General features: G+C 49.5%; 11 protein-coding genes across 11 annotated transcripts; 5 read left to right on the forward strand and 6 right to left on the reverse strand.

Moving 5' to 3' along the window:
• Window positions 1-1,675: 1,675 nt before the first annotated feature.
• On the forward strand, window positions 1,676-2,774 carry N7511_003423 (uncharacterized protein; the record flags this gene model as incomplete). The annotated part of the gene is made up of 4 exons (XM_057125848.1): window positions 1,676-1,706; window positions 1,758-1,828; window positions 1,882-2,258; window positions 2,318-2,774. The coding sequence occupies 4 exons, from the start codon at window positions 1,676-1,678 to the stop codon at window positions 2,772-2,774; spliced, it is 936 nt and encodes a 311-aa protein (XP_056988007.1).
• Window positions 2,775-3,473: 699 nt separating this feature from the next.
• On the reverse strand, window positions 3,474-6,300 carry facB (C6 transcription factor FacB/Cat8; the record flags this gene model as incomplete). Its single annotated transcript, XM_057125849.1, has 5 exons — window positions 3,474-4,652; window positions 4,702-5,059; window positions 5,107-5,384; window positions 5,437-5,750; window positions 5,811-6,300. The coding sequence occupies 5 exons, from the start codon at window positions 6,298-6,300 to the stop codon at window positions 3,474-3,476; spliced, it is 2,619 nt and encodes an 872-aa protein (XP_056988008.1).
• Window positions 6,301-7,375: 1,075 nt separating this feature from the next.
• On the reverse strand, window positions 7,376-9,159 carry N7511_003425 (SET domain-containing protein; the record flags this gene model as incomplete). Its single annotated transcript, XM_057125850.1, has 4 exons — window positions 7,376-7,462; window positions 7,528-8,110; window positions 8,171-8,697; window positions 8,767-9,159. 4 exons carry the CDS (start codon window positions 9,157-9,159, stop codon window positions 7,376-7,378), a joined length of 1,590 nt encoding a protein of 529 aa, XP_056988009.1.
• A 51-nt stretch (window positions 9,160-9,210) lies between these two features.
• Window positions 9,211-9,707, forward strand: N7511_003426 (uncharacterized protein; the record flags this gene model as incomplete). The annotated part of the gene is made up of 2 exons (XM_057125851.1): window positions 9,211-9,561; window positions 9,699-9,707. The coding sequence occupies 2 exons, from the start codon at window positions 9,211-9,213 to the stop codon at window positions 9,705-9,707; spliced, it is 360 nt and encodes a 119-aa protein (XP_056988010.1).
• Window positions 9,708-9,781: 74 nt separating this feature from the next.
• Window positions 9,782-11,745, reverse strand: N7511_003427 (Ygr210 GTPase family protein; the record flags this gene model as incomplete). Its single annotated transcript, XM_057125852.1, has 9 exons — window positions 9,782-9,808; window positions 9,861-9,981; window positions 10,029-10,208; window positions 10,259-10,464; window positions 10,516-10,727; window positions 10,782-10,813; window positions 10,866-10,959; window positions 11,017-11,285; window positions 11,426-11,745. 9 exons carry the CDS (start codon window positions 11,743-11,745, stop codon window positions 9,782-9,784), a joined length of 1,461 nt encoding a protein of 486 aa, XP_056988011.1.
• Window positions 11,746-12,414: 669 nt separating this feature from the next.
• Window positions 12,415-12,888, forward strand: N7511_003428 (uncharacterized protein; the record flags this gene model as incomplete). The annotated part of the gene is made up of 2 exons (XM_057125853.1): window positions 12,415-12,528; window positions 12,583-12,888. The coding sequence occupies 2 exons, from the start codon at window positions 12,415-12,417 to the stop codon at window positions 12,886-12,888; spliced, it is 420 nt and encodes a 139-aa protein (XP_056988012.1).
• An 871-nt stretch (window positions 12,889-13,759) lies between these two features.
• N7511_003429 (uncharacterized protein) lies at window positions 13,760-14,470 on the forward strand (the record flags this gene model as incomplete). The annotated part of the gene is made up of 1 exon (XM_057125854.1): window positions 13,760-14,470. One exon carries the CDS (start codon window positions 13,760-13,762, stop codon window positions 14,468-14,470), a length of 711 nt encoding a protein of 236 aa, XP_056988013.1.
• Window positions 14,471-14,732: 262 nt separating this feature from the next.
• N7511_003430 (uncharacterized protein) lies at window positions 14,733-15,711 on the reverse strand (the record flags this gene model as incomplete). Its single annotated transcript, XM_057125855.1, has 2 exons — window positions 14,733-15,437; window positions 15,514-15,711. 2 exons carry the CDS (start codon window positions 15,709-15,711, stop codon window positions 14,733-14,735), a joined length of 903 nt encoding a protein of 300 aa, XP_056988014.1.
• Window positions 15,712-16,958: 1,247 nt separating this feature from the next.
• N7511_003431 (uncharacterized protein) lies at window positions 16,959-17,809 on the reverse strand (the record flags this gene model as incomplete). Its single annotated transcript, XM_057125856.1, has 2 exons — window positions 16,959-17,329; window positions 17,500-17,809. 2 exons carry the CDS (start codon window positions 17,807-17,809, stop codon window positions 16,959-16,961), a joined length of 681 nt encoding a protein of 226 aa, XP_056988015.1.
• A 216-nt stretch (window positions 17,810-18,025) lies between these two features.
• Window positions 18,026-20,481, forward strand: N7511_003432 (coiled-coil domain-containing protein MAD1; the record flags this gene model as incomplete). The annotated part of the gene is made up of 4 exons (XM_057125857.1): window positions 18,026-18,058; window positions 18,153-18,288; window positions 18,350-18,501; window positions 18,559-20,481. The coding sequence occupies 4 exons, from the start codon at window positions 18,026-18,028 to the stop codon at window positions 20,479-20,481; spliced, it is 2,244 nt and encodes a 747-aa protein (XP_056988016.1).
• A 611-nt stretch (window positions 20,482-21,092) lies between these two features.
• N7511_003433 (uncharacterized protein) lies at window positions 21,093-24,048 on the reverse strand (the record flags this gene model as incomplete). The annotated part of the gene is made up of 5 exons (XM_057125858.1): window positions 21,093-22,813; window positions 22,873-23,594; window positions 23,665-23,750; window positions 23,839-23,931; window positions 24,013-24,048. 5 exons carry the CDS (start codon window positions 24,046-24,048, stop codon window positions 21,093-21,095), a joined length of 2,658 nt encoding a protein of 885 aa, XP_056988017.1.
• Window positions 24,049-24,152: the final 104 nt, after the last annotated feature.

Genomic DNA, 24,152 nt, shown 5'->3' on the forward strand with positions numbered 1-24,152 from the left:
AATTGCTTCTCTATCAAAACCAACGTTACGATATGTCCGAGATCACAGTCGGCCTTAGGCCGTCAACCTTGGTATGCGACCTAAGAAAGATTCGGCGGTACCGTTCCCAAATTTAAATTACCGGCGAATTACAGTATCTGCGGCCAAATGAATGTCATTGGATGGTTACTATTTACTCAGTTTGTCGAAGGGCTGGCCCGTGGATACTGAACTTACTTACCATTGTCCAAATTCAGTGATCGCCCACACGTTGAGCGGGAAAGCTAGATTTGTTTCATAATACCTCTATTTTGAACACAATCTATACTCCAATGTGTTCCTGTTCATACTGACTAGAGCGGGCTGAAACAGAAGCAGAAAGCATACTGAAATATAAGGACTGCACAGTATAGAGAGACATAGAGAGACATGCCAAGAGGAAATTCCCTACTTCTTTAGCAAACATCGTGTAGCTAGAGAGTTCCGGATCGAGGCAAAGTTCAAACCAGCCTTCTTTTGTATAGCACGAACCATAATGCCATGGTACGCCTCGTAGCCATGCGCACCATCCACACTACCCACACGCTTTGATCCTTCAGGGGTAGAGTGTCTCAACGAACCTCCCCTGCATGAATCTTAAAAAAAGCCACTTTACGGCATTTGCATCACCCCTATATATAGTCTCATCATGATCAACCGTTGAGTAGCATTCACAATAGACGAACAGTCCGTGAAAGGTCCGTGATGTAGGTCTGTGAACATGGAAATCTTCTCCGCGACAGCTTGACACCTATCAAAGCGGTTCCTAGTCTCTTGACTGTTTTGCTTTGACCTAACGGGGCGAGGAAGTTAGTCACAGAGATTGATTTTGTGGTGATTTTACCCTATTAACCCTGTGGGCCTGCGATCTAGATCGCTCAGTTAGCAGCGGGCACTCATTTCCTTGGCCCCCATTTGACCCAACACCGCATTCCATGCCCCTGGATTAATTATGAGACGTTGAAAGAGATCTGAATTATGGAACAGTCGGCTAGTTGTGTTCTCTGACGGAATCAATACCTAATTCTACCATCATGGTTCCCATCTTCACTCTCAGGGGAATTTCCTGGAAAACGCCACCCGAACCATGGCCAACTATAAATTGCGGAACGAGGCCGAGGTCGGCCATCATTTTGTACGAGAACTTCGGGTACGATCAAATCGCATTCTAAAAAGGTTACTTTGTGGAGAAATGTCAGACCAGCGCGGGCACTAGTCAAAAATCGCAGATTTGGGCATTGCCATAGGCTCACAGACCCTGTTGCATCCATTGTCACAGATGGGCACGCTATGTGAATACGAGACAAGTGGATCGACTTGGTTCATCTGCACGCTGGAATTCTTGTCCTGCACCCCAGGTGTTGGTCGTTGTTTATATAAGTAGATTCCCGGCGCTTGTAAGAGTCCGATGTGATTATCTGGGAATGTGGCTATCATGACGGTCAAGTACAACGTGAGTCAATCGTCGATTCAGGGCCCTCTCATCGCTGCCGCGGTGTTTGGGGTCTTGGCGACCCTTTCGACTGTGTTGCGTCTATATGCTATGCATTTGAAAGGGTTGAGACCTGGATTGTCCGAGTATCTTCTTTTGACTGGTGTGGTATGTTGTCTTCTTCGTTTGAAGCGATCGACGTTTCTCACACTAGCATAGATCTTGATGTACGGCGCGTTGGCTCTGCTTTATATCAGTACGGATTCTCTGTTTTCTCTCCCCAAACGCTGTTCTAACAGAGTCTCAGTGGCAATTTATGGAGGTATGGGCCGGCATAGAGCAGATATCGACCCGGCAGCACTCGTTATTACCCTCAAGGTATACCCCAAACACCATTTCTTCTTTCTCGTGAGCATCCCTGACCCAAATAGTCCCTTCTCTCGGTAGAGATCATCTACGGCACTTCTCTAGGCCTAGTAAAGACCTCAATCGCTCTCTTCTTTGTTCGCATCTTCGGAGCCAAACGCAGCTTCAATGTCGCAGTGATGATCTCTCTATTTATTGTCTGGGCCTGGGTTACCAGTATCATTCTCGAAGCCTTCCTGCTCTGTCGGCCGTTCACCCACAATTGGGACGTCACCGTCAAGGGGACCTGCGGTAATCGCCCGGCTGCTTTCATGGTCGCTGGTGTGATGAACGTGGTCACTGATTTGATGGTTATCGCTTTACCTCTGCCTCATGTGTGGAAATTGAAGCTCAATGTTCATAAGAAGATCGGCCTAACCTCCGTGTTTGGTGTTGGTGTTGTGTGAGTTCAACGTACTGCTTTTTCAGCTGCCGCCAGTGCTAATGATCTATTGCTTCTAGCATCTCCGTCATCAGTGTCCTTCGTCTCATCTCAATCACGAAACTGGACTTCAACGATCCAACATATACCCTCCTTGATCCTATCCTCTGGACCGTGCTAGAACCGCAACTAGCAATTATCTGTGCCAACATGCCATTCTTTAAAACCATCATCGCAGCCTTCGCACCTGCGATGGGATCATCCGCTGATCGCAAGTATGGCAATTCATCCGAAAGAACCTTTAACCGTCTTGGGCCGAAGTCAGGGAACAATGGGACTTACAGCATGGACGCACTTGACAGAAAGACACATACCGTTCAAGTTGGTAACGACTCCGAGTCCAAATTGGTCAATGCAGATGTTGAGTCTGTTAGTTCGGAGGAGCAGCGTTTGGCTTCTAATGTCGGACCTTATGGTATTAGTGTTACTCAGAAGTTTGATGTGCACTATGAGAACTCCAGTTTGCGAAAGCAATGAGCTTCTATAAGCTACTTGACTTGGATACATGATCATTCTGCTTTGTGATACCATTCTCTAATAGCATCCATGGGTGTCTATATCTATCTTTAATACTACTTTCTTTGTACTATACTATGAAGGCGCTGCTATTTCGTATGGAAGCCTTCGGAGCGATGTAGGGTTTCACGTTTGGGATCCAAGACTTGACTTTTGCTGTACCTTGTGTAAATATGAGATGATGATATACGGTGAATTAAGTGGATAAATAGGCTACACATATTTCATTTACTTGTTCTAAGACAGTCGACGTCAAGCTTCAAACACTGCACGCCCACACATAGCCCTTTCATTTTTGGTCAATTGATAAAATTTGACCAGATTGGCAAACGGCAGGGCCGGAATCAGAGCAGTTAATCATACTCAAACTGAACGGTATCTAGAAAGGACTCGAGTCGCTACTAACTGCTTTTAAGATTGAAGTCATCAAATTCATTATCATATCGCGAGTCTTAGGCAATACTTAGGTATCCTCGCCATATTACAGACGATATACCAGACATGCCAGCCACAGCGTTATCAACAGCAAATATTTCCAAAGAGAGAAAAAGGCAAATAGATACACAGAAATCAAAGATTGAACGCCGCAGGTATCATTAAAACAAATCCTGAAATCCTTCGTAAACCCCTTTGCATATAACACTTGACTAAGACACCCATTCAAACGGCCAGCCGTCGGTCCCATCCATTTACCAGTGAAAACTCATCAAATCCGTCATCGGTTCGGTCTTCGCCGGGAATGGCGAAGGCGTTGAATGGATCTAGTGTATGGATGTCCTCTGGATAGCCCTTGGCGTCTGTATATGGGGCTAGGGTATCATCCATACTTCCCATGCTCTCACCTGAATAACTGAGCACGCTCTGCGTGGTGTGTTCTGGGGCAGCAGCGAATTCACCACTGCTAGCTGACCAAGACTCAGGGGACAGATTCTGAAGTTCGCTCGGTGCTGGGATGGCTATCGGGCCTTCCATAGGTTTGCGACTGCATTCTGCTGTAATCGACGCGAAGGGACCTGAGTCTTCGCCGCAGTCTTTGCCGCCGTAAATTCCTGTGAAGATGTTGGAGTATCCGCGGTCCATATCGCTCAGTACATATTCCCAGTCAGCCATGGTGATGGCGCTGGTGGCTGGGTCGGAGGGCGTTGAGCAAGACAATGAACGATAATGTTCGTACTTCATTGGTGCATTTGAGGCGAGATCTAGAGGAGAGTGGTCGTATTGCGAGGTAAGATGATCGTGCTGTGCAGGAGGAAGGCTGCTCCAACTAGGCGAGCGAAGGGATTGGGCGGCCAGTGGTGGAGTTGCGCCCGAGATGGTGTTTCGTCGGGAGCCTTGGGGTGAGTCTTGCTTAGGCTGGTCGCGAACGGCGTTTGTAAGGCGCGATTTCAGAGCCTGCAAATGCTTTTTGGGAGACTTGTGTGGTTTATGTGTCGGCGCAACCATTTCATTGGAAGCTGTATGACTGGGTGGTTGTCTGCCATCGTCCAGTGAAACTAAGGTGCATGATAGGGCGCTAAACTCAGCAGCTGCCGCAGTGTACCCAGACTGAAGTTGTCTCTGAGCGGCACCGAGCATCTTTTGGGTCTCTTTGGCGAGTTTGCTGTCGCGCTTCACGCCAAGCATTTGCCAAAGAAGCCCCAGTCCAGAGAAAAACACCAGCTCTTTGCGGTTGATGCTGAAAGAGAGACAAAGACATCTTTCGTCGAGAAGTTCAAGAATCTGAATAATGTGCTTGGCTGAATCTGAAAGTGCAAGAACAGACGGAGAACGAATACTATCATCCGAAAAACACACGGCCGGGCGGTGGATTAAAGATCTGATGAAATAATAGACAAGAGACTATATGAGGTCAGTATTGTTGGCGGAAAGAAGTCGGAACTTAACTTACAAGGAGAGGGGAACGGCTGCTAGTGACGTTGGTGCTAGGTTTATCCTGGCTGAACTCGAGACGGAGATGGGCGGGGAGATTTTGCAACCAATCATCCAACTGTCCTACAACCGAGCGCATCTTCGAGACGGAGACATTGTATTCAGACTTGGAAGAGAATACATTCTCCAAGGCCTTGTTCAGGATTCTAGAAGCGCCGAATAGGGCAATGGCACTAGATATACGGGTCGACTCACCGGGAAGAGTTGGCAGGAACCCAGTCTCGGTGACATTCTCGTCGTCCACATCGACCGGGTACTCGGCTTGGATGTCGTCCTCGCGCAAGAGAACGGGCATTCCAGTGAGAGCGGAGCAGAAACTTTCACAAGTCAGCAGAGTGTCATGACTTTCAAGCGCATGTCATACCGATCAAGAACATATTGAGACCAAAAGACCTTCTTACAAGTCTCATCCTCAAGTGGGTTATTCGAGGTCTCTAGATTATCGTGCAGGCTCAGCTGGTGGCAAATATCCACACCGAGAGCACGGTAGCGAAGCAGAGTACGATAATCGCCCTTGGTCATGCAGTAAATCTGACCAAGAACAAAGCACTGCAAGCTTGACATAGAACTCTCGCCTGAGAATGAGTCAAGCGTATTTGACCAATTTTCTTCGAAGAATGTCGGATCTTGGTTGGTTCTCGACTACGAAAGTCAGCACATATTCAAATGCGATATCCATACCAACAGAACTCACAATTGAAGAAAGCGCTGCAATACCGAAGATCAGATTCAGTTGAGCCATGGCATGGGTATCGCGCTGAAGGGACTGGGCATTGCTGAGATACTGTTCATAGGCCTTCAGGATAGTCGGGCGATGTACAACCGGGTACAACGGAGCCCACTCTTGGAAGAAGATATTGATCAGTTGATCCGAGACCAAGCGGGGCGGTGTTTTCACGGCTTGGCTAGGCTTGCCCCGAGATACCGAGGTACATAACGCGGTCAGCGCCACGGTGGGAATCTTAGTTGCAGACTTTCCCTGGCTGACTAGCCTGTCGGTGAATACATCTGCGCCATTTGGTCAGCTCCATCAGTCTCACCTCGGTCATCTCGTGGCAAGGCACATACCGGCGAATCCCTGAGTGCTCGAAAGGCCCGTATACGGGTTCTGTGATTGCGGGGATGGGCGCTTCAACGATCGCTTCACATGAATGACAGCCTCTGACAATTCTGACGGACTTTCTTTGGGGGTTGCGGCTGCCGAGGGAGACCGCATCGATGCCGCCCGTTGCGACGCAGGCGAAAACGAATGTATCCTGGACAAAACGTCTATCTTTTCGTCCTTTTCATCCAGTAAATCTTTCAGATCCTTCACTTCCGTCTCCAGACTCCGGACTCGTTCTTCAAGCGACTCGGTATATCCACGGGGGAAGGCTCGGCGGCTGAGCTTGTCGCTGGTTCGACACTCGAACCCGACGTTGGCGCATTGTGAGCAGCAGGGGCGAACACCATCGCAACGGATCTTTTTACTGCGACAACGGTCGCAGGCTTGCGCGATGCGGCTCTGCGTGCCAGTGCCGCCGACCTTGATCACTTTCATGGGCAAGATACCAGGCATGTTGAGGCAGTGTGGCACATAGGCCAAAGTCGTACAGCTATTTCGTAAGGCCCAAGAAACTAAGGAAAGATCAAGAAAGCGTAATTCAAGGTGATATAAGATGTAGGAGAGTCAAGTTAGAGGCAAAGAGAGAGGAGATCTAAGGTAAATGGATTGGGGGGGGGGGGTTTGCTGAGTCAGGTGGAGGACCGGGGGGACACGGGGGATCCAATGAAGTTGTCGATGAATCGTAGCAAACTCGCTCTATTTTGACTTCACTTGGCTGGGCTCTGCGTACTCCGTAATCGCCCTCTTACTTGGCTCTGACACACCCGTGACCGTATTGTATACTTGGAACACTGGAGTACTTTTGTACTGCCATGCGGCTCGGGTATAGGGGGGATTCAGGTCTGATCCTCGGTCTTACAACTCAGTACGAGAACAGGATAGAAATGGCACAGGGAAGTGAAACTGAACATCTCTGAAGTCATCTTGAACTCATCCCCAGACTTCCAACCCAAATCTTCGAACTCAAACCCCAAATTCGTTGTGGCAACCGCCGTGAACGGGAACCGGGGAAGCCAAGATGCACCTATCATAGCCCATCACCCAAGAAAAAGGGGGTTTGGATCGCCCCCAAGCGAGTTTGGGCCGAGAGAACCGCGAAGGGTATAAACCCATGGTAAGGTGAGGATCTTCCCCGCTAATGCCCAAATATTGGATTTCTTCTGGTCTTGTTCACTTGCCTCTGCCGATATCTACCGATTATACGCTCAGATCCATGACTTGCTGATCCCGGTCCAGCGGAGATCCAACGTCCGCATGTTCCATTTCTGACCCTGCAGATCAAATCTTGGTGGTTGGACGTGTATTGTGCGGGCTACGTCCGTACTGTACAGTCTAAGCGTCATAGTTGGACCCTCTCTTTCCGGGATACAATTTGAAAGCTAGTGTTTATGGTGTGGCGTCTCATCGAATAGACTTAGGTGGATACGTGACTCTTTAGGGGGACCCCTGGCTTGATACAGATGCAGACTAAATTAGGCGCCCTCCAAACCGTGGATGTACATGTAATGCAATCCCTCAATCTGGGCGTTCAGGAAAAGTCCTCGGCTTCCTCTGCCACTCCCGTTTGCGGGCTAAAATATGCCGCAACACTGGCAGATCCCAGTAACTCGGTGCGCTGGTGATTGTTAACCGTGAACGAGAAGCTCCAGCTGGAGACGCTGGGCGCATGAGACCACTTACCTGTTTGATAAGTTCTTCAACCGCTTTCTCTAGTAGATCGGCCTCGAGGACTCGGAACCGAATGATCAAGTCAAAGATCTCTGGTCGAAAGAACAAGGTCAGAGCCTCTTCATTCTCACGGAGATTAGCGATTACTTCCTCTATTTCTTGTAGAAGAGAGAGCTGAGTCTCGAGTCGCTCAAGAAGCAGCACCACAGCCCGAAGCTGGATGATTTCCCATAAGGGATCAGCGGCAAGAAGTTCTCGGAGGTGGTCGGGTGATTGGATCTTTTCGCCTTTCCACCTTGTTTCGAGTTCTCTGCCGCCGTCAGTTGTCTGTGCGAGACCAAAATTCAGTCCGTCTTCTTCGTTCACACAGGCTATCCACACAAGGCTGCTTTCCCATGTAATCGGTTCCTCTTCAGATTCCTGGGCTGTAATTCGAACCCCGCTATTCTGTTGGCAGAATATCTTTTTCGCGACGCTGAGAGGGTCATCTTCCGGCATGTCTACGTGAAGACAAATCTCTCGTGTCTCAGTCGTAGCGCTGTCTAGGAAACCATAGGAGAAGATCATTTCAGAAGCGGGCTTTTCATCTCCATATCTACAATGCAGTATCAGCCATCCTAAGTTAACATTCAAGTGAAACATGTGGAAAACTCACGAGATGGTCACTTCCTCTCCAGGTTGTAGGTGCTTGCCCCAACGCAACTGAAGAACTGCATTCCCATCTGAGTCTGCATCATACAGCGCCTTCACACTCTCCCCGCACACGTGGTTGGCCATATCAATGCAAGGTACCATCGCAAGTCCACTGCCGGGGATATCCAACATGCGCGACCGATACGCCGCATCAACATATTTCCAATCCTGGATCGTTAACGAGCCATTCTCCTCGTCCCACCAGCTCTGCTGACACCACTTGATATCCTCCGTGGCCTGACGGAGATTCTGAAACTCCCGCTCGAGAGACATCAGCTTGGCATCCAAGGCTTCAGCAAGGGAGGTTCCCCGAAGTAGCTCCTGCTCTTCCGTCGTGTAAAACGTAGGTAAGGGGAATGTTGGAGGTAGGAACTTGATGTATTCGGTCCATGGGTTGGAGACGCCAACATGTTCGTGTTTGTCGCGAAGATCGGGGCTGGTATGTGATAGCTGAACCAGAAGGAATATCATTATAGCTCCTCTGGCTGTCTGTATATTTTAATTAAGTGTCGGCTGTGAATAGGGAGTCCTGTGAACTCCGGGTAAAGTGGCTCTTACTCTTCCGAAATCACCGAGTGCTTCCAATACATCGCGTAGATACCGGTCGGATTTTGCATAGTTGTGGACTGTCTCTAGGGACAGAAACAGATCGGAGGGAATTTGGAGCAGGATCTCAGGCGTTGCATCGTTCTCATCGCTGGACTTGGCTTCAGTCGCGACGATCGCGCTGCCTTTGTCTGTACCATACTCGCTGGATCCGAGCTTCTGAAACGCGACGCCTTTCGCGACAATGCCATTCAGGCACTGCCAAGCTGGTAGGGTTTCGATCGGCAGATATTCACGCCGCATGTTGTTGGAGAAGAAAGGAAAGTGACGAACACGTCTTATCGATAAGGCAGGCCCTAAGCCCTTCCCCAAATGGGTTTGCCGCAGGACGTCATAACGATGCATATAGTTGGAATGTTGGATTGGGCCTGCATCTTCTACACACATATATTCAGAATGACTCTGAGACTTGTTACACGGTCAACCCGGCTGATTCAACCGCTACAGTCAGCTTTGCCAATTCTTCGTACATCGAACATCCGACAATACTCTCTGAAGAAAGACTGGAAAGGAAGCTCGACCGACGAACATGCGGTTAGACGAGCGAAGAGCGGTGATACTGCAGATATACCATCTTCTGCATCCCTCTCTGGTATGAACGAGAGAAGGTTAAACGAAGGTGTTGCGGATGACACCAAATCCCAAGGAATGACTGAAAGAGGCGGAAGCAAGCAAGGGAAGAAGGCCAAAGAGGAACATCCCAACGCCCCAGAGCCGATTATTGGAATGAACGATGAGCGAGCGCAGGTAAGCATCAATCACTCCAGGCCTGTCCAGGTGGTGTAGGTTCATATTGCTGACCGCTGTCCGATTTTTAGAAAGGACATTGAACCCCAATTCACCAGTTTCTAGCCTGTTCGTGTATTTGACAGTTTATTTTTCAGTTCAATTGAGAAATATGAGAGGCAATCATAAGACATTTCCATTCCTATTGTTATCTCCTGGAGGCTGTACATATTTGGATAGTCTATCGACCGACCTTGAATGAGAGAATCTGCAATGGCGGTTAGTCAAGAGTTTGCTTTCGCTGATATCACCTCACTTACGTCGTGTTTCCCTACAGCAACAATGTCATCCTCGGAGACTCGCGTTCCGCCCACTCCTTCGACGTAATTGATTGGCACATCACCCATCACTTTGCGGGCAACATCGCCAACTGTACTGTTTCTACAAGTTGTTAATGAGGATCTATAGGCTTCGACAGAGTCACATACTTCTTGACTAGAACACAATCACGGAACACAGCTGTTCCGTTTCCAGAGCTGAATGTTTGAACGTTTCGAACCGGGAACACGGGTACAAGACCCAGGAGCTGTGCTGCTCGAGAAAGACACTGGACAACTCCGGTAGATCCAAATCGGTAAAGAACCATATCTTTGAGGTTCTCAACCCGGCTATTCGGGGGTCAGCATATGTGAATGTGTTCATGTCGGGCTGAACATACGTTTTCAATTTCTCGTCCATTTCTTTGAGACCACCACCATCCGGCTCACCCATTTCGATCAAATCTTCTCGTGTATCCACAAACTCACTCCCTTCGACGTATCTGATATACTCCTGCTTTGCCAGTCTTCGGAGGAAGACTTCAGATATAGCAGAGCAAAGCACAATGCTTTCGGGATCTTGCATCTTGGCAATTTTGCTGATGTTCTATAGGTCCATGTCAGTATGATAACATGTAATCCACCCGGGTTTTCATACCTTGTCTGCATCGGGATGGTCGATCTTGTTCAAGGCAAAGACCGTAGGGAACTTCTCGTCAATGAACGCATTAACTACAACCTCTACTGTTTCATCGGACCACTCTTCCAAGGGCTCTTTAATGCCAGTCCTGTCGAGACACCGCGCAACGGTCTGTGAGGTACTTCCGTAACCAGCGAACTGCTTTTGTAATGTGTCCACAGCGTTTGACTCTGTGAAATGTCAGATCCGGTTCGTTGGACAAGCTCATCAGAGGGCTCACTTACTGATCGCAACATGTCTTCGCTTAATTGACCCCCTGGACATTGTATCAATAACACTTCTTGATCCCCTTCGCAATGTAAACATACCACTTCTCCATCAAGTTTCCTTGCACCCAACGCACGACCTCTGATCTTAGCCACTCAATATCCACTGACGGATCATATCCTCGCGTTGCCTTGCCTGTATGATTTAATCAACAACACGACCCTGCCTCATGTCCAAACTCATCCCACTAACCTTCGGCATCAGTGGTTCCACTCACATCCACTACGTGAATCAGAGCATCGGCATGACGCAAATCGTCCAGGAACTTGTTGCCCAGTCCGCGACCCTGATGCGCACCGGGTACAAGGCCAGCGACGTCTAGCAGCTCAATGGGCACTGAGCGTCGGCCTTCGTGACAACCACCATAGTTGGGCTGGCACCGATCGGAAACATTGTGTCGCACGCATGGGCAATCGATCTGGAGATATCCAATGGCTCGCTGGGGGTCAATGGTTGTGAAGCTTTAAGGTGTCAACAGAGCTGCGAATAACTTCGATAAGGCGGGGGATGCTTGCAGCCGAAGCGCACGTACGGAAAGTTTCCTGTCAGGGCAAAAACGTTAGCTTTGGTCGCAAAAGATCCATGCAACAAGCCAACTCACCAACTTTGGAAGTCGCGTCGGTCAGACTGTTCAATGTTGTAGACTTTCCACTTGACGGCTGTATGCCCCTCGGTCAGTGGGGTGATAGTGCGATGGATGGGTAACGACGGACCTTGCCCACCAGTCCGATCAGCGGATCTCGAGGCATCTTGAATAGTCTGTGTAAAGACGAAGGAGATTCTCAGAAGAACACAATGACCAGATTCACCAGGTTTCAACCGGTCTTGTTCTGAGGCTTCGATAAGAAACATTTTCTGCCCAGTGTAATGGGAAGGCGGTGGCGGGTGCATACTCGTTAAGCCTCTTTCGGACGCCGACATCTTCTGCCTTTGGAGTTGAGCTTCAATGGGAAGATTCCAAGGGTGTGGACATGGGATTATCGTGGTGGAAATGGTCCAATTGCATATAGATCTCAGACTTGTCTATGTGACTATTTACATATGCTCAAAACTAGGGTGAATCTATAGAGTACACCCTCTACAGTATTGTATATCATCTCTTTGATCAATATATTCCAAGAGGTCATAGATATGTGCATGTACTGTACTAGCAGCAGACAAAGCCTAACACTGAAATTTTCCCTATCCAACCGGGTTATTGCATCGACAATGAACATAGTGGGTAACTTATGCTGACCATTTCCCTTTGATATCAGAGAACCAGATCAGATGCAGCCACTTGCCACCTCGGCCCCTCCCTATGACGCTAGGCCGAGACCCATTGCCCTTTTTTTTTGCCAGCCTCAGATCCCTGGCAAGATCTGAAATTTCAGGATGGAACAGTAAACTGGCTGGTTTCGGTGGGGATGGTATATCGGCCTTGCCTGGGTGTCGTCATAACATCAACGTCACCCAGATTTGCCATTGGCAAAGCTCCTTATATAAATCCTTTTGGCCTTCCCTTCAGTTAATCTTTTTATTCAAACACTCACTACCTTACTACCGTTCTACACAAAATCTTCTACACACAACCGCGCATTTCGTATCATAATGTCTGACGCTACCTACCACACCACTGGCCAGGACATCCGCAAGGCGGAGTCGAAGGTTGCCCAGTCTCATGGCGGCAATCTCCCTGGCGACTCTGACATTTCTCAGTTGAAGGTGAGTTTTCTTGATTGTCCCGTTTGAAAGTCACATCATTAACAAGTCTTCCAGTCTGTCATTGACCAGAACACCAACAAGCCCGCCGAAATCGAGAAGACCAAGGCCAATTTGCCCTTGCCTGATCAGCCCCCTGTGGCCAGTGACTGGAACTCTCTTGACCAGCGTACCACCGCTGTTGGCTCTGGCCGTTTTGAGTTCCCTCCAGACCAGAGCGGTCTCCGTGAGGGTGCCACTGCTGGCAGTAGCGCCCGCATTGATGGGGAGCAGCTTCACAAAACCACTGCCCCGGGAGACAAAGTTGGTCGCCAGGGTGTTGAGGGACTGAACAACCTCCCTTCCGATGCTACGACCCGTTAAAATGAGTTTTATGAGTGATGAATTTTATTATGTGTATGATAGTCATTTTTGATAAGTCATGAGCGAGTGAACGAGAATCAAAACTTAACTTCCAACCCAATCAGCTCTCAGTAAAGATATCGTAAATTTTATCACTCTAAATTGTAGTAAAGGTCGCGTGCTCCGACCAAACCAATGAACCGTGCCGACCCGACGAGCGATTTTATAGATCGGCAGGGTCTGAGTCTTCAAGAACCATATCGCTGCACATGCCGGATCTAATTTCGTTAACGATAGAACTGATGAAGTCAAACACAAATGCATTCATAGCCAAAATATCATGCTCTCAACTTGTCAATTGCATCAGGATACACACCTCGACGTGAAAATAAGAATGTTTGCACCGTTTGCACCTCGAGTCTAGACCTGACGTCAATTTTGCCTCCTTGATATAATCTCAGTCCAATCCGGTCTCCAGTGGACCTCCAGTTCCCTGCCTTTCAGAGGCACAGGTACATCAGTGGGGGTCCTCTGCTCCACTTTGGTCTGGTGTCGGCATCTCAAACCGCCATTCAGAGGATTTATAGCTTCCTGAGCCAGAATGCTTGACGTGACTACACTGGGGGATCTGGGATCGCAAGCCAACACTACATCAACAGCGTAAAGATGACATCACGGTACTTTGATACCATCTATCGATATGCTTCCAAGGGCTTCAGATACTACCGGTTGCAATTCGGTCATAGGAAATCGCTTGCCTATATAGTCCGACCCTCACCACCAACTGTTTCCTTCATCAACTATTCAGTCTATTCGAAAAGAACTCTTTTCTAAATTAACAACACATTTCAATCTTCCTTATATCAATTTATATTTTTACCTTCATCTCATCATGGATCTCCAAGGCACTCCTCTTCCTCACGGCGCCCGCAGCACCAAGGTTACCAATGACCCTGAAGCCACTCAGAACCCCATTGGAGAGCCTGCTGGCCCCATCACAAATGACTCTCTGGCCGCCGACTCTGTCCGCCAGGGCGGTGCCTTTTCTCAGAACCGTGGCGCCGAGCCCATGGGCGTCTCAGGCTCCAAGTCCACTGTGAACAACACCGACACATCCGCCGCTACGACCCTCCCCTCAGTCCCCGTGGGCGGTCTCCGCGAGAACCGCGAGGACCAGCAGAAGTACCCCGAGGCCCTCGGTGGCCAGGGTAACTTCCCCGGCACCCATGGCTCTGGCTACGTTGGTGGTCCCTCCGCGGCCAAGCACGAGATGGGCATCAACGCTGGCGAGTACTCTGCCGCCAGCGGCAGTGGCCGCAGCCAGTACAATGCTGGACAGGCCCCTTCCTACGTCAATGACGTTACCGGCGACATCCAGCACCCCAAACCTGATGGCCGCAACATCAAAGAGGGAGGCTTCCACTCCAACGATGCTAAGAACGCCAGCTTCAACTCTGAGATTGGTACCGATCAGGACCCTGGTCGTGAGGCCTTGAATAAGTTCCAGCGCAGCAACAATGACACTTCTTCCAACGGCCCCCGCCAGAAGGTTGCTGAAGGCCAGACTCCTTACTCGGCCTTGGAGCGTGATCAGCGCGCTTAACTTATGATTTGATGACGGTCCAAAATGTCTTTTTGTTTGGAAATAGCAAGCGAGCGTATTTGATTTTGGAGCTCGGCCTGGGGCCGATGTTATGATAATCTCTCTAGCGCATGATTATTCATGTACAATAGAACTCAATGTGATCACATAAAGCACACTTCATTCTTCAGCACTTTTTAGTGAAAGATATATCAATTAAAAGTAGATATAAACTTGGGTGCATATACATTACGACAACTGTAGATTGACTGGCATACAACTTTCAGATCAGGAGATGATCTGCATCAGTGACAGCACTCAAATCGGCATCACTAAAGACGGCTACCGGATACTCCTCCTCTTCTCTTTCTGAAATGGATCTGAGTCTATTCGATGGAAAAACAACTGTGAACGGCACCGACTTCAAGCTGTTCAAGCGCACACTTCCTTCCTCGCCATGCTCATAATCTTCCTCTTCCTGGGCTTCTTCCGCCTCTTTTCTTCGTTCCCAGACAAAGTTTGCCAATTCAACCAACCCAATTGTGAAGATTGCAATCCAAACCATTGCCAGAAGAACGATTACCGTTGTAAAAATACCCGGGAGTGGATATCGGGGCATGTTTGTGGTGCTAGATCCCAGAGCCGGCCATGAGAGGCGGTACGAGAAAAAGGAAACGGAGTGACCTGCTGAAGATGCGAGAGAGAACGATGCAGGTGTGGAGTGGTTGGGGTCTTTGTTCAGGGCGTTTTTGGCGTGTAGATAGCTCAAGAGTTCGCTATAGTGGTTTTGTCTTTGTTCGGCTGCACTCATGTACTTTGATTTATGCTCTTGCTTGTCTTTGAGGTGACTGTTGTAATGTTTATGCATTTGTTCGGACAGTATATCCAGTGTTGCCGGAACGAGGACTGGGGAGGTTTGATATGGATGTGGATGGGCAGGCCCTCGCTGGGATGTTTGCCCATTTCGGTTGTTTGACCATGATGGGATCTATATTTGAAGGCGATATCAGTATCTTCATACGTGATGGAAGATTGGGGAACAGTGTGTTCAGGCTGCGACTCACCAGGCTATATTTGGTCTTTGGCGGCTCAGGTAATAAATCAAGTCCTTCTTTTCCAACCGATTGCCATAATCCAGGAGCCTTGGTTTCTTCCAATTGATTTGCTTCGCCCGATCTATCAGTGAAGATCGGATAAGATGTGGCCGATTGAGTAACAGCCAAAAAAAGAGCGACTAGTGCTAAAAACGAAGGGCGATGCATTATGTCGCACCGGATACAAAAGGAGTGGATTGTGTTCGATTGAATATTGGTCACAGAAAGAGGGAATATCACAGCATAGCAGGAGAGAGAATGTCAGTTTCTTATATGCTTAAAGCACAGGGGAGATCGCAAGGGCGTGCCCTGAACACAAGGAACCAACCGGCAAATCCATTCTCAAGTGCCTGAAATCTAGGCAAATGCTAAAGGATCCGAGGGCTTTGGATCAGATTTATCCAGGGCTCTGGCTTCGGTGATTGGCTCGGCTTGATGGCTGTCGCGTTCTAAGTATGCACTTCATCCCTTGTTTGACCTGAAGATCGAGGGGTGCAGGGATTGGTCACATTTTGCTGGAATGATAGCGCCATGGTTTAAATAGTCTATCCCACTATGCAAGGCTAATCTCGCTCGGCTCTTTTTGTCTGGGACGGAGGATTGAGGGTGTTCAATTTTGATACCTCTGGCCGTTCCATAAGCATAAGCATCAGTATACCGTATATCATGGACTAAGGTCTATAGAAACAAATTGACTCTGTAGAAAATGAGCTATAAGCTCAGCCTTTGTCCTCATGGATCTCTTTTATAAGAAAAATATCCTACGAGAAGACAGGGGTTGTTCCACACTTGCATGCCAACATATATATACTTCAACTGGTAGACCCACAAACTATTAACACATCTTGCAGATTCTCATTTGCCATGTGATTGACTAAATTGCACTAGGAAATATTTCTAGTCATCTCTATAGATAAGTAACGACTGTCAAGTTACAATTTTCATGGTTCGGGGATGTTCAGAGCCATCTGCGGATCGCAGTAATAAGATGCTTCTTCTTGCCTGATTTCTAGTCCCCTAGAGTCCATGACATCAGACTATTCGAGACGATGCACTCGAACGCAGCGCGGCATGGGCCATGCAATTATTTTGGGCACATTACTTAACGGCCATAGTCGGAATGGATTACCCAGAACCAAATCATCTCTACCTTCAGTCTACTTGGATTCAAAAGTCTGATGAGGTTGGTGATATCTCATTGGAATTCTTGCCTTTTTTCATACACCATTGAAATAACGCCGAGTTGCAGTACAAAGAGCAAATACAGAAAGATACCCATAGGCCGGACCCCAAAAGACATGCACTGTCTTACCAGACAGTATCAGAAACCTGTACAACCAGAGAACCCACTACCAGTAAAGTGTGGGATGGAGCAAATAACGAAAAAGGAAAAAGGAACAAGTCAAAGCACATTTTTAGACCTGGACCTTCTTGCACTCCTTCTGGGTCAAGGTAGCGAGCTCCTCGAACACCTTGGTGAACTCCTCATCATCTTCCTTCTTGCTCTTGCCAGAAGCCTTGGGGGTAACCATGACCACACTGGTGGGGCGCTTGGTAGCGGCAGAGGCACCGAGCTCGGCGCGGGAAGTGACGAAGACGTAGGGGATACCGTGGTCCTCGCAGAGAACGGGAATGTGGGAGATGACATCCATGGGGGAGATGTCAGCAGCGAGAACGACAACACCGCTGGGAGTACCGACGGGAGCGTTGGCAGGAGGAATGGCGGACTTGCGGAGAGCCTTGACGACTTCCTTGACACCACGCTTGAGAGACTTGTTGACGGCAGCTAGATAGCAAGTCAGCACACATATTCTCGAGATAGAAATGATCTCGCGCAACAATGAAATCCGCAGGCCTGAATGATTCGCCGAAGATCCCAGAAAGATCCCATAAAAATCGAGCAGGTGCAACGATCGCAAAAATGTCGGGACAAAATCTGGGGACTAATGCACATACCCTTCTTGACGCTCTTGAGAACCTTCTTGGCCTGCTTGTCCTCAACCAGAGGGTTGGCGAAGGGCACAACGGCGCCAACGGGACGGTCGACAGCCATGGCATCGACCTCAATCTCGCCCTTGACAACAGCGGCACCGGTCTGCTCAACGCCCTCCATCTGGGAGGAGAGCTCCTTCTCTACGGCATCGACGAGAGTGGTCTTGTCCTTCTTTTCCTTCTTCTCCTTCTTGGCCTTGTGCACACCGTCCTTCTCCGCACGCTTCTCCTTCTTCTCAGCGCGGTCCTTCTTTTCGACCTTATCCTTGCCCATAGTGACGGTGGTGAAGTAAAACGGAAAGAATTGAGTTGAAACGGAGGAGAGACCGAGGTGGGAGGAGTGGATTCGCAGAAGAAGTGGTGGACTGAGAATTCGAGGCCGAAATCGAAATAATTTTTAAAATGCCGCTAGGCTGTTTTGGGGAAGCTTGGCTGCTGACTAAGATCCACGCCGCCCTCGACTTCGGACGCGATCTTTCCTTTGATAGCCATGGTATTGCCTCACGCATGGGAGATTGGCAAGGTGAGTCTGTGGGGATTACAGTAGCTTTGTTTCCATTGTGAGCTTTGGTGTCCTCTTCCTTCCTCTTTGTACAACACCTAACCTTCGCTACCAGATGAGCAGTCCGAACCGACCGGCCTCCCAGCTCATTGCGGGATTTGGCTCACCTACCCCGTTCAATGCACGCATGAGTATGCGACAGTCGATTCGCTTTCAAGAGTCTCAAGCTCAACTGAATCATTCCGTTCATGGTCAGCATAGATCCACTGGGACCATACGGGTCATTGCAATAGGCACTAACTGCTGCTACAGATGCCGAGAAGGACGAGCTACGTGTGCAACTCAGCACATTCAAATATGAAATGGAAAACCTCAAACAAGAACAACAACTACAGGGGCTCCAACATGAGAAAGAGATAAGAGAGCTGCAGATGAAAGCAGATGCGGACTTTCGAAAGGCTCAGGTGAGTTGCGACAAGTTCATTGTATGTTGGACGGAAATTGACCACATCTCGCGATAGGCAGCGGAAACCTCGAGCAACCGCGCAACTCACAAGTGTGATGCACTTGCAAAGGAACTCAAAGAAACACAAGACCAGTCCTTGGATGCGAAGGCCGGATTCGACCGAAAGATCAGAAGCCTCCAAGATGAGAACCAGAGATTGCAGGAGCAATTTGGGGACGCTCAATCACAGCTTTCCGACCAAGAACGGCAGTCCAAATACCAGATCAACGAGCTAGAGACTGTGCGCACCTCTTTACAAAAAACCATCGAAGAGTTTCACAATGACCTTGAAATCGCCCGGAGCGCACAGCAATCGACACAAGACAAGCTCACCCAGCGCGAAGCTGAAGTCGCCGATCTCGAAGCCGCCAACATCCAACTCAAGGCTGTAGGAACCGATGCCGAAGCCCTTAGTGTGCTGAAGAGAGAACTCTCTGAACAGATTAGCCATATTCGGGAGCTGGAGTTGACAACTCGAGACCAAAATGCGGAATTACGGAAACTACGAGAGGTGTCCAAGACTGTCGGAGTACTTGAGGAACAAAAGAGGGCCCTGGAGATCAAACTTCAGTTGATGGACGGAGTTGAAGCGGAACTCAACACAACCCAAATCCAGAAACAGACTCTTGAAGACGAGCGACAAACTTGGGTGAGCTTGCTGCAGGAGGATGATCAGTATGCAGAGTTGGACTCGCCGGAAGCCATCGTCAGAGCATTGGCCCGCGGGAAAATTGAGAACGCAAGCCTCATCGAGCGCATTGAATCTGTGGAAGCTAAATTAGAAAAGAAAGACGAGACGATCATGTTGCTCGAAAAAGAGAAATCAGATCTACACCAGGAATTGGAGAAGGCCCGCATTGCAGCCGCAACTGCTATCGCAGGCCCAGGCGCTGCAGAAGCTCGCGTGCGATCTCGCCTCGAGCGTCAGCGTGCACTTGCCACCAAAGAAATTGAATACCTGCGCGCGCAACTGAAGACATTCGATACGGAAGATGACACCATACAGGAGGACGGGACCCAGTCCGATCAAAAGAAGTCGGAGCATATCGTTCAACTTGAAAAGTTGCTCGACGAGTATCGTGTTGAAATCCAGCAGATTCACCAAGAGCTCTCTAACCGCGAGGTGCCAAAGGAAGATGACTCTCAAGCCCGCGGTGTCAAGCGACCCTTATCTCCAGCCGATCCCGAGGCCGAAAGCGAGCGTGTCGCCGTTCTCACTCGTAAGAACCGCAAACTTCAGGAACACATGGTCAAATCGGAACAGGCTACCACTCTGGCTCGTCGCGAGCTCGAGGCTGCCAAGTCGCAGATCAAGCATCTGAAGTCCAAGTCTCGTACACGCGTGCTTGAATTGCGCGATAATCCGACATCACAGATCGAACAGATCAAGATGACCACCCTTAAAACTCTCCAGACAGAGAACCGAGACCTTCTAGCACAGCTGCGCGGTGACCGTACAGGAGCCAAGGCCGTCCCAGTCAGCGCTGTCGAGAGTATCAAGCTCGAAATGCAAGATATGGAGCGTACCGTTGCAGACAAGGAGAAGCGCATGCGCCGTCTGAAGGAAATATGGACTGCCAAGTCATCCGAGTTCCGCGAAGCTGTTGCGTCTCTCCTTGGCTTCAAGCTCGACTTCCTTCCCAATGGCCGAGTGCGTGTCACTTCCATGTTCCATCTCTCCTCTGCATACCGTCACGGCGACAGCGATGCTGCTTCGGAATCTGGTCCTGGTAGTATGGGCAATGGAGAAGAGAACTCTATTGTCTTTGATGGCGAGAATGGTACGATGAAGATCTCCGGAGGGCCTAATAGTCTCTTCGCCATGGAAATCAAGCCGCTCATCAAGTTTTGGGTTGAGGAACGGAAAGACATTCCTTGTTTCCTGGCGGCGATGACCTTGGACTTCTATGATAAGACTACTCGCGCTGCTAGAATGTGATCCGTCTCACTCATTGATCAATGCGAAGTATGGCTGGCATTTCCCCTTCACAATCTTTCTTGTTTTCTGTGTTTTTGTGATTCCCCGGCACGTCTGTGACATGTGCTAAGTTGTATTTCGTCCATTTTGCCAATATTATTTCCGTATTTTTGCAACGACTACAACATGCCGCGATTGTATCCTGTCCCCCCCCACTCCAAGAAATCTACAGTACTGACTTAAACATGAAACAATGCCCCATTAAATTACCCCACAAATAAAACTAAAGTTCACCGAAGGATTCACACTGAACTGATGAAAGTACACACGTAAATGAATGCCTTGCTACATACAACAGTATCAAGAAGAGCAAAGCGCAAAACAAGGATCATAAGAAGGGAATCGCTATTTGCAAAGACAACTGGGGAAACAAGGGAAGGACAAGGACAAAAATCAGGGGGAAAAAAAAAGGAGAAAAGAGATCGCGTCCTGTGCTTTTAAGCTCTTGAGCTTATGCCCGACAAAACACAAATGATGGCCAGATTCGGCGTGACAGAGAAAGGAAGCACCCCCATACCTCGGATGAAACTATACACGGACAGGAGCGAGTTACTGTACTACGCTTGATCACACTAAGTTGAGACGTATTTCCCGCCAATCAACTTGCGTGCTGTTGGGACATCTTGCCACGAAACCGAGGAAGATAATGATTCACGACCCTCATCAGCGAAAGGATCGGATTCCTTTGGTTCTGCGTCAGCGGTGGCGCGGCTGATACCCAGTCTCGAGGCGGACTCGGTGGTGCGCATTTCAAACTTGGCTTCGACGGTGCCCTTCCGAGGCCAGCTGGTAGAAGTCGAGAAGCGGACAAGGAACTTGCCATCATCGCCAGGTGTAGTAGGAGCCTTGACTTCGAGCTCGGGGATTCTCCATGTGACGGTTGAAGTTTTGCGGCGGAAGACAGCACCAATATTGGGGTACATGGCTGCGCTGGTGGCGTGTGCGACTGACTCGCGTGGCGTTTTGGTGGTTTCGTCCTCGACAGAGGTGTCAAGATTGACAGTGAGGACTACGTTCTTCAGGGAAATCGGCTCGACTGAACCCGAGACGAAAGAAGGGTTGATTGAATAGTAGATGATGGCACTGGCCTGGAATTCTTCCAGTTTCCAGTTTGGCTTAAAGATAACAGGGCAGTAGGCGGAGGGATTGTCCAGATGCAGTTGGTACTTAAATGCCACTGTTGGCATGGGGCGGGAGATGCTGCCAACTTGGATATCGTATTCGCCTGTCTTGTCGTCGCCGGCCTCCTTGACGGCCCCGTGAACGAAGTTTGGGTTGGCTGCTACCTTCTCGAGCACTTGGAAGTTATCAAGACGAATGCGTACATTCTCTGCTACACCACCTGGAGTGGGGTTGTTTGCCAGAGCAAGCTCGCCAACCACGAAGGACTGAGTGACACCACCCTCAGAGAACCAGGCGTTGACGGTTTCAATGATTGAGGCATTCAAGCCTGCCTCATAGAGGTCAGGATGAACGGAAGCTCCTGGGCCGTGCATAGTGTGGCCGGAGCGAACAGAAGTAGAATCCGAAACAGTGTGATCGTCTGTGACGCTAGGTGCGATGCTGGGAGATGTGACATTTCTGATTGGCGAGGTTGGTGCTTGGGACTGTTGCGCTCCCAGGGCTGGAGGCAGCTCGCTGCCTGGTGAAGGAACAAACACAGTGTTGCGAACATCACGACGCCCGCGAATCGTGCCCGCGTTGCGTCTGATTCCTCCCGTCTGCTGAGCTTGCAATCGGAGGGTGTTCGCCATTTCACTCATAGCTTGCTGTGCCTGGCTCTCGTCCTCGAAAATAGGTTGGTCTCTGATGGTCAAGTTCAGACCAGAATCTTCAATACCCGCTGCTTCGTTTTGGGCACGCGAGATCTCGTCCATCGTGGATGGGCGCTCCGTATATCCCTCGGAATCAACTTGTGGAGGGTTGACATGGCTGTTGATGAATTGAGCGTTAGGCTCGGCGGCAGCCCCATTGGTAGACTCGGAAAATGCCGCAGCACCAGGTGCAGCATCAAATCCACTGTGGTCTACACTAGAGTTGCGCAAGGAGGCATTTTCAGTCAAAGATGTCCCTGGACGATCAATGGCTGTTGAAGGAGGGGATTCCGGTATTTGAAGATCGCGAGCAGAGTCACTTCTCTTGAAGGGGGAGAATGGACTGCGCTTTTTGTCTGCCTTTCGCTCAAATGATCCAGCAGAAGGTCCAACGACACTCTTTCGCCTGTTCATTACAGTTCCAAGTCGTCGCAGCCCTCCCAGTGGGGTGTGTCGCGGCTGTGCCTCGGGTACAGGAGCTAGATACGTGAGAACTCTTGTTTACTTGGTACTGGGGCGGTCTCATTTTGGAACTTACCTGGGGGAGTCTGGGTAACAGCTTGTCTCTCCTCTGATCGCTGACTCGCGGCATCATCCTGGATACGTGAAGGTGGTGAAAAAGGCGTCTCTATTGGGGGTGTGGCCACTGGTGCTTCCATTGGCGTAGTTGCTGCCCGTTCGGGTCCCGGTTCAGGCACAGAGGGCGTCTCCGTTCGATCTGTTTGTCTCCGGGAAACGACAGGCGAGACAGGAACCCGCGTTCCCGCCATCTTAGTGGCAAAGGTCTTGATCTCGTCTGCAGTCTCAACATTCAGAAGGACGTTTAGACAGCTCTCAGCAGCCTGGCGAGCGCGCTCGACCTGGTCGACCTCATGGGTCTCCAATTGCGTCAAAACATCACGAAGATGATTGAGCCGGCTCTCATCGGCGGCCTGGAGTTGCTCAAAAACAAATGGAGCCCGCGATTCCCACTGCTGGGTCACTTCCTCGGCATTGGCAATCTCATTGGATAGCTTGTCTGCGCCTTTGACGCCCTTGGCCCTGGCCTTGTCCACCTTCTTCTGCGCATTCTCCACATTCTTGGCCAACCCCGCCAGATTGCTCTGGATACCAGGCATCGACTGCATGTCGCGGTGTTTGGTGCTGAATTCCCTCAGCGGTCGCTCGACATCCTCCTCGATCTTGTTGGCGAGCGTTTCGTGAGACACAGCGAGCGTTTCAGTGGCATTGATGATGCGTTGCCAGGGGATCTGGAATATGCTTTTTCAAAGATTAGCATGCTTTGTTGGACAACCATGACTACCAATCGCACCAGGGAGGTCTAACTTACCCAAGAGCAGCTCCATTGTCTAGCTGCGGTCGATGCGCCAGCTTCCGCAAGCCTTGGGCATATGTTTCTTCCACACGACGTCGCTCCTAACCCCAACCTATCAGCATCTTGTCGCTCTCCCACGGCAGATCATATCTGAGGAATTTGATCTAATCAGCATATAAGTCGTCATACCTGTAGGTAATCCGCGATGTCCGCATTGATCTTGTTAATCACTCGGATGCGATCGCTCAGAACAGTCGTAGCTTGGCTAGGGTGCAGGGTAGCCTAGAGAGGAGAAATATCGCCAATGGTCAGCACAATGAAACAGTGGCAGTCCCCCACCAAGCTCGCATAGGTCAATCATACCAGTAGCATCGGGTACTCTTGCCGTGAGAGGTCCATGATTCAGGTTGGATGTATCAGGCGCGCATGCAGCGCATACTATGAGCAATGAGAACCAAGAAGGTATGCAAGTTCTCGAGGCGAGAACAAGCTCAATGAAGTCC

Source organism: Penicillium nucicola (genome assembly GCF_028828085.1).
Source record: "Penicillium nucicola strain IBT 29836 chromosome Unknown utg000002l, whole genome shotgun sequence".
NCBI lineage: Eukaryota > Fungi > Ascomycota > Eurotiomycetes > Eurotiales > Aspergillaceae > Penicillium > Penicillium nucicola.